The sequence below is a fragment of the Carex rostrata genome, chromosome 8, assembly GCF_964058835.1.
Source record: "Carex rostrata chromosome 8, lpCarRost1.2, whole genome shotgun sequence".
In the NCBI taxonomy this organism is placed as follows: domain Eukaryota; kingdom Viridiplantae; phylum Streptophyta; class Magnoliopsida; order Poales; family Cyperaceae; genus Carex; species Carex rostrata.
This window is the reverse complement of record NC_135925.1, coordinates 4,922,375-4,935,839: the sequence shown is the minus strand read 5'-3', so window position 1 is coordinate 4,935,839 and position 13,465 is coordinate 4,922,375. Positions and strand designations below refer to the sequence as shown.

Sequence of the window (13,465 nt, the reverse complement as noted above, 5' to 3'; positions counted from 1 at the left end):
TAATTCGATACACTCTGGACTGTACCTTGAGAATTAAAAAAAAAATGCGAAACAAAGCTGTTAATTGCCATCTATTAAGAAAAGTTTTCCCTGATCTTTTTATTCGGACGGGCTGTTTGAATGGGTCTTAAGAAAAGTCTATCCTTTTTTTTTTCAATTTTATACGAACCATTATGCTGCTTATGCATAATGCATCATAGTTTGCTGTCTCTCAAGTTTGATTTTCACGTGGCCTTTTCTCTGTTGTAGCTCATCGATACCAAATTACCAATGCACAAGGGAGTGCGTATCCTCTGAGATATCTCAACTTTTGCGTGACCGACGTGTCCGGTGCCTATTCGGGGGTGATGTAGGGGTCAGTATTATGTGTGCTTTGAGATTCGTGCGGAGCGTATTTAAACGGTTTTGATTTTCTATAAAGTCACGCAAAGTTTGAGATATCTCAGAGGATACGAATTCTGCACAAGGGGGGCTGCGCAACTGATAGAGGCAACACACCACTGTTGTTGGTCCAGATATCTTGTGGTAACAAATGGTATCTTTCGTGAATCAATATTAATCTGACTACCAGAGCTTTCAAATAATTCAGTCTAGTCGCCACAATTGATTCCGCTTTGTTTGGAAAATCGCGCAAGCACTGGTGTCTGCCGTCTGGTGGCAGTTGCACTTAAGATTGTCTCTTTTATAAACAAGCCCCTGCAAAAATTTTAATTACATAATGTGTGGAAAAGTTCAAATTTTAAATTAATCTCTTTTATATTGATAATTTGACTAATTTGGACCGTCGGTTAAAGGATTTTCATGCAATTGACTTCTCTGAAAATAAAATTCTCCAGGATATATATATTATACATATATTATAAAAACCATAATAAATGCCAAGTTCTTAATGTTATGTATGTGGGCCTGATTCTAGGAGTATGCGGGGGGTGGCAGGGGGGCGACAGCCCCCTGCGAGCGGTGTCTGAGGCTGGAGAATTTTATTTTCAGAGAAGTCAATTGCATGAAAATCCTTTAACCGACGGTCCAGATTAGTCAAATTATCCATTAAGATGTGCGGTCCAGATTAATCCGTTTTTCTTCACAAAATTCTTCAAATCAAAATACTAAGATCTATATAATAATAATAATAATAATAATAAAAAAAAAAAAACACCATGGGGTGCCCTGGGGGCTGGCGCCTCACTTGCCTTATGGGGCGCCCCAGGGCCTGGCGCCTCACAGGGTTTTTGGGCCGCCCGAAGTCCAGGCGGTCAGGGCATATTTAAAAAAAAGTTGCACACATGGGCATTTTTAAAATTAAGTTTTTTTTTAGAGATATTAATAAAAATGGCCGTTTGTTTTGTATATTTTTCATACACCAGATGAGCTTCCAAACCCATGAGAACGGTATTCATTTATTTTATTCTTTAATTCACACACTATTTATATTCTGAATTTTTTAAACTAATTTTTAATCTAGTGACAAAGACAATACTTGTATAAGAGGTCACAAAGTTAAAATCCAAAAAAAAAATCTTTTATAAATATTAAATGTTCGAATAACTTAACCTCCAAATCTCCAATTAGTACTGAAAAAATAAATTCTGGACTTTCACGTAACAATAAATTCTATATGGATAAATTGGTGGACAGATAGAGCAAAACATATAACGCGGAATTTTTTTCAATGTTACAAACGAATTTTTTCTTTTCTTTTACTTTTCTCCAGCCAAGGTCTGTGCTAGCGGATCAACTCGCACGCAGCGTAACACAACTCAGCTCTACACATAAACCGACATAGCTCCAGCTACAGGATTGACTATGTCTTAGACATAAGTGTTGACTTTGTCGCAGGTTGCATTTCATAGTTCATCTCAGTCTAGTCCGGGTTTGACGGGTCAGACCAGATGTCACAGACAATCCAGATATAGATTGATCCAGCTTCCTATATTACGCCGCCTGACCTTCCTTTTCAATTTCCTTCCATCCATAGCAGAAACAAAATCAGAAAACACCGCACAAGCATAAAACCCCCACTCCTCTTCAGATACCAAATATCAATTTCGTATTCAATCAATTTAATTCATTCTCTTTTTCGATCAAAGATCTCTCTCTCTCTGTTTTGGCACCATGAATAGCTCACGAATGGCGGGTTCCCTCCTCGTCAGGCACCTCACACACCACTTCTCCCCCTCCTCCACCACCACTGCCACCACCTTTCTCAACGGCGCTGCCACCAGATCCTCGGTGGTATGGATGCGCTTCGCTAACACATCAGCCTCTGTTGCACAAGAGGAAACCGTGGCAAAGAGGAAGGCAGCGACAGCCCCCGAACGACAATCTACTAAGGATATCACTAGCTATTGGGGCATCCCTCCAACTAAGCTTGTAAAGGAAGATGGCACCGAGTGGAAGTGGTCTTGCTTCAAGGTATAAAAATTAAAGACAAGTTTTTTGTTCAATATAATGTGATAGTGCTTCATTTCCTTCTATTGGAAATTTTCTTGAACTTGCTTATGATCTGTGATTGATTCGTATGAAATGGCCATTGGAGCTTATTCACACAATATTTATTCGTCTATATATGCTTATTTGAAGATTTCCCCAGTGTTAATTCTAACCTGATCGGTGTTTGATCTGTGTGTGTAAATTACAGCCATGGGATGCATATAAAGCTGATGTGACGATAGATTTAACGAAGCACCATGCCCCGACAACTCTCATGGACAAGGTCGCATACTGGACCGTCAAATCACTCCGTGTACCCACCGATATCTTCTTCCAGGTACACCTCCGTTGCTTTTTACTTGGTACAATTCTCCGTTAATGGTCAAGATATAGAGTCCCGCTTCGTTGCTAACTGGAGAGGATACAGACGTCTTCTTTATTTAAAAAAAATATCACATGGGATTATGCGAAGTTTCGGCCAGTAGTGTTTTCTTTTTATTGGTTAGCTTGATTACGTCGAATCTCCAATAAGCCTACGGCAATTTTCTCTGATTAAAAAAAAATGTTTTTCTATTCGATGGGAAGTTTTTTTTTTTTTTTGCATGTTTCAAGCCCGTAGGCAATTCGATGGGAAGTTGGAGGCTTGGAGCTGCTTTTTATGTTATTGTGGGCCCGGCTGCTAAGTTTCAGGAGAATATTTAAGCTTTACGTTTAATTTTGAGCTGTAGGGAATCCGTTTCTTTTTTTTATCTTTGCCCCCTTCCCCAAGAAACTGGGAATTTAATTTGTTGACTTTTCTACGCACGTTGCGAGAAACCCGGTGCGATCAATAAGGATTTAGTGTGGCAATCTCGTGTTATAGAAATGTATAATAATTTCTTTTTCATAAGAATGCGATTTATGGTTGTGATTGGGGCGATGTGGCAATATTTGCGGGACCCGACGCGTAATTTTAACTTCCATCAACCTGCTTTGTTTGGGTGTGGGGCCTGTGGGCCAATGGGGGTTAGGGCATTAGTGGGTAATATTGCTTTCCAATCCAAAATAGGATATAAGGATAACCCGAGCAGACAATAAATCAAAGTTTTTTGTTTTTTTTTTTGTTTTTTTTGAGAGAATCAAAGTTTATATGCATCATTTTTTTTGCAATACAAAGGATTTGGAAATAGTATAAACTTGTTCACAAAATGGCCGAAATTTTAAGGAACTTTTTTTTTTTGAGAAAGGGAAATTATAAGGAAATTATATACTAAAAGACAGCTTGGGGGAAATCAAGTCACTTTTTTTTTTCTTTTTCTTTTTCCTTTGATAGTATTTGTCCCCTATGGCTTTGTGTGGTGTCCCCTCACTCTTATTAATTTATCCGGAGAATATTGTGCCATATACAAAAGTTAAATATTTCACAAGAAGTAATTTGCATTCTTCCTTTCATTTGTAAGTTTAAAGTTGGATATTTCATTACTTGTATGAGATCCAATTGCTTTACAGATCGTTACCCATGTATTCTACTTTATGCCAGTTTTAGGAACAAGTTTCCTTTTCTTGCTTGATCTGCATGATGAACATTTGGTCGGAAGCTCATAACAAGTTTTAGGATCGCAAACAGTTATATGTTTGTTTAATTTGGCAAATTGGTGTTTCTTATTTCTGTTGTTTTTAGAACTGATATTTAGGAGCATTCAAATATAAAGTGATATTAGAACAATTTGCCATTTAGTTGTGAAGATTGTTGTTCTTCGGCTTGCTTTATTGTATATAACTTATTAGCTCCATTTTGTAGAGGCGGTACGGATGTCGTGCAATGATGTTGGAGACGGTAGCAGCTGTTCCGGGCATGGTCGGTGGGATGCTGCTGCACTTGCGTTCACTGCGTCGCTTTGAGCACAGTGGTGGATGGATCCGTGCACTACTGGAGGAGGCTGAAAATGAGCGCATGCATCTGATGACCTTTATGGAGGTTGCCAATCCTTACTGGTACGAGCGGGCCCTTGTCATGCTTGTTCAGGTATGGAACGTGTGAATTTTTTCTGGTAGTTTGCAAATAACACTGGATAGTTCATATTGAGATCGGTCAACTCCAAATTTATGAGTCGCTCTTATTTTGTAATTATAATACATCACTTGCTAAACTTTTTGGTAATATATAGGACATCTTTAGATTGGATTTCAATGGAATTGGAACTTGAGAACATTACGTATAAATTATTAGTTAAAAGGGCAAAAATGTCAACATGTGATAGGTGTAATTTCTCCATTAGATAAAAAAGAAAAGCAATCTCAGTCTTGGACATATTTGTTAATGTTTTCTTTGGTTTTGTTTCAACATGTCAAATATACAAAAAATTTACAAAATAAATATTGTCGCTGAGAACTGAACAATTTAACACGGCAACTTGCAGGGAGTATTTTTCAATGCATATTTCTTGGGATATCTAATCTCCCCGAAGTTTGCTCACCGTATGACGGGATACCTAGAGGAGGAGGCCATTCACTCATACACCGAGTTTCTCAAGGACCTCGAGGACGGAAAGATCGAGAATGTGCCAGCACCAGCTATTGCCATTGATTACTGGCGCTTACCAGCTAATGCCACTTTGAAGGATGTTGTCACTGTTGTCAGAGCTGATGAGGCACACCACCGTGATGTTAATCACTTTGCCTCAGTAAGTTTGAGTTGGATTATTTCTTAAGTTAATTGTTCGTTAACTATATCATTAACATTTCTTTATTACTGTGAACATTTTCTTAATTGTTCTTTTAGTTGAATTTGTGTCTTGTTTTTCTTGGTTTTCCTATCTACTTCAAATTTTCCACATAAAACAACTTTCCTTGAGTGAATAACAGGAGCTTGTAGTGCAAAGTGTCAATAATTTACACCCACCTTTAATAAGACCACGAATATTGTCAGTTGTGAAATATTATAGTAGTCTAATGTTAACTGCTAAGTGCAAACCAATTTTGTTTGTTAACTGATCAGAACTAGATTTTGTATTGTTTTGTTTAATAAGGTATGTAATGCAAATCTTTGATTATTAATTACAGGACATTCATCATCAAGGAATGGAACTCAGCCAGACTCCAGCACCCCTGCATTACCACTAAAACTAACTAATCATGTCTTGCAATGTAGGAGAGTACCTGATCAGGATATCTTATATCTAAAAATAAAAAAACTGGTTTGCTGCTTCAAAAAATATAAGTAACTGGTTTGTGTTAAGTCATGATGCATGAATTTTTTTTTTTTTTTTTTTCCTCAAGGCACCCGCTTGTGTATAAATTTGGTTGATGCACGTTATGAGCAAGTATTTGTTTTATTAGTGTGTGGAAATCCCATTTATATTGTGTAGTTTTATTATAAAAGTGGAGGGAAATTTTATCCTTTGTTCCCATTTCAGTAATTTGTAATATATACTAAACACCTTTTTTTTAAATGACATTATTGGTTGATAATCGTCAACTAACATTAAAAAAATATAGAATGCAGGATGAATATTGTCGAGTGTTTTTTATTGTTTCTTTTTCTTGATCTGAGATGTTTGAATTTAGGGAGGTGTTATTTTGAGAGCGCCATTTTGATTATTGAGAACTGAGATAAATTAATGTGATCCATAGATTAAATATTAATGTGATTGTTAACAATAATTAATTAAAAAAAATCAATTAATTTGATAGAACATTTAAGTGACTTTCAATTTAGTTATAATATGACAAGTGTCATGCTTAAATGTCGAAGAACACATTTACAAATGTTATTTAAATAGTTGAACGTATAATTTATTTATTTTTCGCAAGAAGCCCGTAGGCACATGCTATTACCAGCAGTTACATCAGTTTTTGTGCATTACCAGCACATGAAAAGGCATATTACAGCATGCATGACACATTAAGTCCCTATTCGATAATACCAATCTAATTCATCATAAGCCGTCATATGTAAAATAGACAATTTATTCATAAGCGTCATCTGTAAAAAGCCTATTACAAGAAGCATGACATTCATGACATATAGGTCCCTAATTTCTGATCTCCATGTAACGCATCCAGAAGCCTGATTGAAGTGATTTGTGGTATATCTGGGACCTGACAAAATTCTGATTATATGACAAAAAAAACCCCTAAGCAACAATACCAGTATTCACATAAGCCAACTTAAGCCATCAATAGAATTTGTGGGAGCTGACAATGTTTCTGACAAAATGCAAAAATAACCCCTGCAAACAATACCAGTATGCAGCCCCTGAACCCCCAATGAGATACACTATATCCGTTTCTGTAAAAAAACAGAAAAACCCCTGAACCCCAGTTCCACCCTTGGTTTTACAAACAGGGTGTAATTACCAAAAACCCCTTATAATAACCACAATACTTACAACAAACCCTGTATTATACATGAAAAGAAACCAGAAAAATAGGTGGAAATACAAAAACCACAACCTTGCATAAGAGGCTAGGTAACATCAGGTGGCAGAATTGATGGGTACAAGAAAACATCATATGAAGTCTGAGTTTGTCGAGCTGTGTGTGCCAAAATGCAAGCCTCAGTATTGAACTCTCTGCTGATATGAACGCATCTGAAAGCAGGATGTCGTGCCAGTAGCTCTGTGTGTACCAGATGGTCATGACCTCTGTGTAAGCTTCAATCAACACTAATCGGATCAGAGGAAGAGAGCAGTGTGTGTACCAGCTGTAAGGAGTCCAAACAAAATGTACAGGAAGTGCAATTTAGTTGTATCACCAATTGCATTCCCATGAGAAGCCCTGCCTCCATATGAAATGGGGAAAAAGACCGAGCTGATGCACACCAAATTTTACCAGATGTGAGGACTCTTTTATGACAAAACCCACATCCTCACAAATCGGGGAAGCAAAAGACCCATTAACCCAACATTCTATGGATACATTTGTCAACTGACCTGGTAAGGCGTGCTGTGGTAGGGATGGTAAAGTTGAACATAAAATTGCAGCAAGCAAATGCAAAGAAGTAGATATCAAGCACTTCAATTATATTTGTATATAAAATTATATTGAATCAGCAAATAGACATGGTGTTTTATTCTTCTAGAGAAAATAAATGCATGTTTATTCATATTTACTGGAAGAGTTATGTTTTTAATAGAAAGATAACTTGGTATAAAATTTCTCTTAGGCTGTGCTCCATAAAGTATGTAAGAGGGGGAGGGGAGGGGACAATTTAAATGGATCGGAGTTACTTGCTCCACAATTGTTTATAGAGGTAAAGAAGTTTGCGGGGTAAGTTTTGATTTGAACTTGTATTCTATTTAAATATGACAATTTTACCCTCATATTAGAACATGAATCAGCAAAGTCAATACTACTGTTATTAAAAAACTTTCACCTATATCGTCCAATTTTAATTGAACGGTCCACATCGATTAATGATGTATTTAGGTTCTCAGACTAGTAACATACAAGAAGCACCAGGAAGTCAATACTATTGTTAGCATAACAGTACTGCAGTAATTGAATTGCTTATGTTTGAAGCACAAAGGCATGCTCAGGTAGAGTATGTATGCATGACGATTTCCCATTGTGTACATGCAGATTTACTGTTAAAATGCAAACACAAGAAAAGCTTACCAGATTCATTTGCAAATATTTGTCAATATTACTATTCGCAAATAACCATTTAGGACAACAGCAAGAGCATAATATTAATTGATCAGAAATTGAACTTTGCTTAATCATGTAAAATAGTAACAACATAGGAGTAGATCCAAATTAAGTGAGAAATATTTGTGATCAAAAGGAGCTTGGTGAACTTAGGAACACCCTAGTTGAATCTTCAATTTGTTGGAATACTTTTAATAATTTCATTATTGTGGGAATTAATTATTAAATCAGAATTTTGTTAAATAAAAATGTGAAAAATAATCTACTAAAGTTCAATGGATTAATTGAATAAAATAAGAATTTCGTAACTTGAGGGGAAGATATGGGATATTGTAACTACTTGGGATTGGGAAGAATGCATTTGTAGTACTTTTCATCTTCTGATATTGTTGTTGCTGGTCTTTGTTTGTGTTCAAGGCCAGAAGTAAAATTCAAACGGTGAACATATGAAGTTGTTTTTTTTGCCTTAAATCTCATTTTAATCAGTTACACTACATCCAAATAGCTAACTATCAATAATTATAATAAATATCAAGTTTTGCAAAAAACTTAAATCAAGCATAATTTTAAAATTAAGAGATGTAAAAAAAAAACAAAATACAAACTCAGAAAAATGGAAGCACGTATAACTTTGGGTATGCATTTTTTTGTGTGGAATTGTTTACTTTCTTCTTTTATAGCCCTTAGCTTCAGAATATGACAATAAAAGTTGGTATTTCAATTCATCGAAACGACAATCAATATATTGGGTAAATATTTCTATCAGCTTACACAGTTACACTTGATGTTTAATTACCCTATATAAATGTGCTAATCAGATAGACTCTAAATTATACAGACTTTTCAAATAGGTTTCTAAAAAAAAAAGTTTTAAAACAAAAAAATAAGACCAAGTGAAAGAAAATGAAAAATGAGCACATGGTGCTTCTATTCGTCATTCTGAATTGATTCAGTCTTTCTTTTTCCAAGTCTTAGGTTAGAAGGGAATATGCACTGGCGCATTCAGGCTAATCCTGTCTGAGGTAAAATGCAAGAGGCATCTTTAATATTTGTGTCAACACGAATGGGACGGGCTGGATTCATTCTGGCGCTGTTCTGGGAACATGTTGAAACGTTCACTGGCGCTGTTGTGGGAACTAAATAATACCGTCTGCATTTTTGGGCCAGATCCATTTCAACAATCTCGTTGAAATTACATGGTCAAGACTTCATACTTGAGAGTAAGCCCAGACCAGTCTCTATCCTGGTAGTGACAGTGGCAGCGGTAGTGAGATCTGATGCGCAGCGTAGGCGTAGCAATTCCCAGTCTCTTCTCTCTTCCGAGAGAACGGGAATTCTTACCCGTCCAGAGGAAGAAGGCATTCACAGGGGACAGTTTGAAGAAGTCATTCATCAAGTCCTCACGCAGGCATACTATCCTTCGTTGCTCCTCTGGCCAAGCTGCTGTCGGACAGTTCGATTCCAACAACCATCCTTCTCAGGTTTCATTTTATTCTATTTATGGATTTACTTTTGTTTTTTTTTTCTCTATCTTTTCTTGTCAAAATGCGACTCAGACACCTGCTTAATTAAACCAAATGTAGCCCTTGCTAGCTGAATTTGGAATAATTTTTATTATATACTGCATTAACAAGCGCAGAATATAGAAATTTGATCTGATTATATGTTTATGCTTAATCTCGGGTGTATGCAGTTGTTTATTTATCTAAATGGTAAATTGGATGAGTTTTTGTTACTCGTAAAGATCAATATTGAATAAGTTGTTTTTTCTCAATTAATTGAATGATTTCCTTTTGTAGGAACAATCAAGCACAAAGGATATTGGTTTCTTGGGAAAATGGATGGTGAGTTTCTAATTTCATGTTCCATTCTCTAGTGATTGTTTTGTCATGCAATTCTTCTGTGGATCACATTAGGTGTACGATAGTTCCTTTTTGTTATTTTTTGCTTTCTATATTTCTTTGCACAATTATAACTTCACCTATTTTCCCAAAGTTCTTACTAATAAAATATTATTCTTCTACTGTATTGGCTATTTTGATTAGGTACACTCTGCGGAAATGAGAGCAAAAGTGGCGAAGCTTGGACTAGCGGCTGTGTTAGCATATGGCCTGTTTGATGGTGTGACTTACACTACCTTTTTTGTTCTCGCATTTCTTGGATATGAGAAGAGCACCGGAAAAAACCCCGCTGCTAATCTTCAAGCATTATTGGGGGTATGTTTGTCTGTTCTTTTGTAATATGTTTTTATTTTAAATATGATTACAGTCTCAACTCCCTATTTTTAATTTTATTTTGGGTAATTTCATGTATTCTCTAATTTCTCTTGCAAACCTTTAATTAACAAGCATATTCATGTAGCACTGCACTCCTAAAATAAAGAGTAAATTACACAAATAGTCCTTAAAGTATCACTCGTTTATCATTTTCGTATTAAAAGTTTAAAGGTATCGTTCTTGGTCCTTAAAGTATCACTTGTTTATCATTTTGGAATTAAAAGTTAAAAACGTATCATTTTACTCAAAAAAAATTAATGTATACCAAATCAGTCCTACATTTAACATCCATTGAAAAAATGATACTTCATCTATTGTAATGTCATTTATAGCATTGATACTAATACAGATGTAGTCATCAAACAATAAAAATAATGTGGAAACAAATAGAATTATTCATGGCATCAAATATCAATTAAATTGATCCGAGTATTAATATTTGTGCCATCATAAATTAATTGAAAATAATATTTGCACATTACTTACCATAAATATAATTATGACATGGATGCAAACGTGTATCGTCCAGGTTTTTTGACTGGTGATAATGGTAGGACTAATTTGTTGTAAATAAAAAAATTTGAGGACCAAAATGGTAAATGAGTGATACTTGAAGGCCCAAAATAGTATATGAGTGATACTTTTAAGTACTAGAATGGTATTTTCAAACTTCAAGGACCAAATTGGTAAACAAGCGATACTTTAAAGACCATTTGTGTAATGTAATCTAAAAAACAAAATCAGGAGCTTCTACATTTGAAGAGCTGAAGATAAAAATATGATGTATTTCTCTGGTAATTGAGGATGGAATTAGCGAGTAGCCTAGTACTATTTATGCTAGATTTCAATACAAGCATGGAAATAACAGGGCAGGGACATAGATGAAACAGTTCATTTTACTACATTGTAGGTTCCTTTTTGTATTTTATTTGCATAGGTATTATAAAACTAAGCCAGTGTTTGATCGTTGACTTTTGGCTCAGTAATAACTTTCTGAAATGAGGGTTAATTGATTGGAAGGTTTGAGCTTTTGATTAAATTTCACAACAAAGGAAAGAATGGGATTACAGACCAGTGGTTCGTGTACTCTATAATGTGATAGGTTAATTGTGATACATGCTAAGATTTATGCTCAGTTTGAGTGCTCACATTGAAAACATCAGCTTTACCATGGATAAAAATATTTGTTTAAATGAAGTGATGGGGAATTAACATTCAGGTACTGCTATCCTATTCTCGGTTGAAGAATGTTTGACTTGAGTAAAATTTGCCTTTTAAAGCTGTTTATATTTGCTTTTGTGCTTACCAGACTAATACAATACTAAACCCGTTGTAGCGTATCAGTTATGGGGACTTGTTATTTATGAAAGGCAGTAAGAAGACATTGTAAACCTGCAAAGTAAAATGCATCTCACATGACCCACCACAGTATGGAAAGAAAAGTATATAACCATCTTCTGCCATTATTCACTTTTTCCAACACAACCCTCTTTTTTTCCCAAACATCTAAAAAAAGAAAAAAAAAAAAAAAAACTTAGGAAGGGGCAGGAGGTAAATTTGGCATCTTCTAACTTGCATGGGGATGGGAGGGAGGGGCCAGGGTTTACATGGAATGTCTAGTATGTTTTTTTGAGTTGTACTAGGCATCGGTTGCATTTCATCGGGCATACATGGAATTTGTCATTTTCCATGGTTATATGTGAAATTGCCCCATTTGTATATCAGCAGAATGGATGTACATCACAAAGCTTGTTCTTCTGAATGGACTAGATAGTCTTGCTGATGTGGACGGGAAACAACGTGACAAGACCGTTTCGAGTGGCTGGTGCTGCTGCACTGGCACCAGCAATCAACAAAGTTCTAAAAAGCATACAGGAGAAACTCAACCTCCCCAGCATTGTATATGCATTTGCACTTGTGGCTAGTATTTTTGGTTCAGCATGCCTCAGTGTTGCTGGATTGTTGATTCTCTCGCGATGGGGTAAATAAACTAAAGATCTCCTTTTTGTTTGTTTTATTGTATTTACTTGTTCACTTTTATGTCAAGCTGAATCATTTTATGGAGCCATCTTTTTTTTTTATATGTTTTGTTGAAGTTGTAGGCTGTCTTTCTCTTTATGTGTTACATGAGGCTTTTGGGTGGATTATGGTCTGTATTAGTTGCTAAGCTAGGATGTTTGAGCAAAATAAATTAATAGAATTGAAACGAGGTGTTTTTTTTTTTTTTTGAGAATAAACAAGGTGTTAATCATTGGTGTTTCCCTGATAGTACTATGCAATTTTTGTGTGAACTGGTGAAATATAAACTGTCTGATCGACCAACCCCTAGTTAAGCTTTTCGGATTATACTGGATTCACATGTTTAAATTAATGTCTGGAAGGGGTAATTCAAAAGGTGTTTCACATAAAAATTCATAAAGGTTTAAAATTTAATGAGTATTGATAAAAGTTGGGATCCAAGTGTCTGTATTCTGTTGGGTTTTTCAAAATTTCAAGTAGAACTTTGGTTATTTACCCCCACAGGGTACTAAATCAGCTTTATAAAGTATGGTCCATGTTGAAGTTTCTTTTTTCTTTTGAAAATTGCAATGCTTATGCTTCTTCCTGAATTTGAATTTATTTGCTTAATGTCTTTGTAAATTTGTTGTCCCTGTTTCCCTTTAAGCTATCAATGGTTTGTGGTTGCTTCTCTAAAAAGGAAAAGTTAAACCTGATTTTGTACTCAACTTTTACTCGCAAGTACTATTATTTTTAATTAGCAATCTACTATGTATACCTTTGATTCTTGGCCTTTAGACATTGTGAACTAAATTTCTATTTGTAATCTTAGCATTAAAAAAGTAATAGAGACATTGTGAACTAAATTTTTATTTGTAATCTTAGCATTAAAAAAGTAATAGAAGTTCCACCTGGACTATATCCAATATAGTGTGCATAGTTATGCAAAATAGTACTCTGTTGTCGAATTTAGTAGTTCTATTCATAACTAGTCAACTTGTATTCAAAATAGTACTCTGTTGTCGAATTTAGTAGTTCCACCTGGACTATATCTAATATTATACACCGAGCTCGCATTTGACATTGTAAATTTATCTTGATTATCAAGAAAATTTGTATCAAAACAGATA

General features: G+C 35.3%; 2 protein-coding genes across 4 annotated transcripts; both read left to right on the top strand.

Annotated features, from left to right (window-relative positions):
* Positions 1–1,960: 1,960 nt before the first annotated feature.
* LOC144557835 (ubiquinol oxidase 1a, mitochondrial-like) lies at positions 1,961–5,920 on the top strand. Its single transcript, XM_078306450.1, has 5 exons — positions 1,961–2,412; positions 2,639–2,767; positions 4,211–4,435; positions 4,830–5,093; positions 5,473–5,920. The coding sequence occupies exons 1-5, from the start codon at positions 2,113–2,115 to the stop codon at positions 5,530–5,532; spliced, it is 978 nt and encodes a 325-aa protein (XP_078162576.1). The 5' UTR covers positions 1,961–2,112; the 3' UTR covers positions 5,533–5,920.
* A 3,366-nt stretch (positions 5,921–9,286) lies between these two features.
* On the top strand, positions 9,287–12,601 carry LOC144558849 (uncharacterized). 3 transcript variants are annotated; one of them, XM_078307752.1, is made up of 4 exons: positions 9,287–9,542; positions 9,861–9,905; positions 10,107–10,277; positions 12,108–12,601. In XM_078307752.1, the coding sequence occupies exons 1-4, from the start codon at positions 9,339–9,341 to the stop codon at positions 12,324–12,326; spliced, it is 639 nt and encodes a 212-aa protein (XP_078163878.1). In that variant the 5' UTR covers positions 9,287–9,338; the 3' UTR covers positions 12,327–12,601. The 3 variants fall into 3 exon arrangements, with proteins under 3 accessions (XP_078163878.1, XP_078163880.1, XP_078163879.1); XM_078307754.1 differs by having other exon boundaries at positions 12,066–12,250; XM_078307753.1 differs by having other exon boundaries at positions 12,063–12,250.
* Positions 12,602–13,465: the final 864 nt, after the last annotated feature.

Excerpts from the sequence above, each read along its gene's own strand:
- LOC144557835 (XM_078306450.1), top strand. The coding sequence starts at position 2,113 with ATGAATAGCTCACGAATGGCGGGTTCCCTCCTCGTCAGGCACCTCACA. Across the intron at positions 2,413-2,638 it reads GGAAGTGGTCTTGCTTCAAG|CCATGGGATGCATATAAAGC; the intron begins GTATAAAAATTA and ends TGTAAATTACAG. Across the intron at positions 5,094-5,472 it reads ATGTTAATCACTTTGCCTCA|GACATTCATCATCAAGGAAT; the intron begins GTAAGTTTGAGT and ends TATTAATTACAG.
- LOC144558849 (XM_078307752.1), top strand. The coding sequence starts at position 9,339 with ATGCGCAGCGTAGGCGTAGCAATTCCCAGTCTCTTCTCTCTTCCGAGA. Across the intron at positions 9,543-9,860 it reads CCAACAACCATCCTTCTCAG|GAACAATCAAGCACAAAGGA; the intron begins GTTTCATTTTAT and ends TTCCTTTTGTAG. Across the intron at positions 9,906-10,106 it reads GTTTCTTGGGAAAATGGATG|GTACACTCTGCGGAAATGAG; the intron begins GTGAGTTTCTAA and ends TATTTTGATTAG.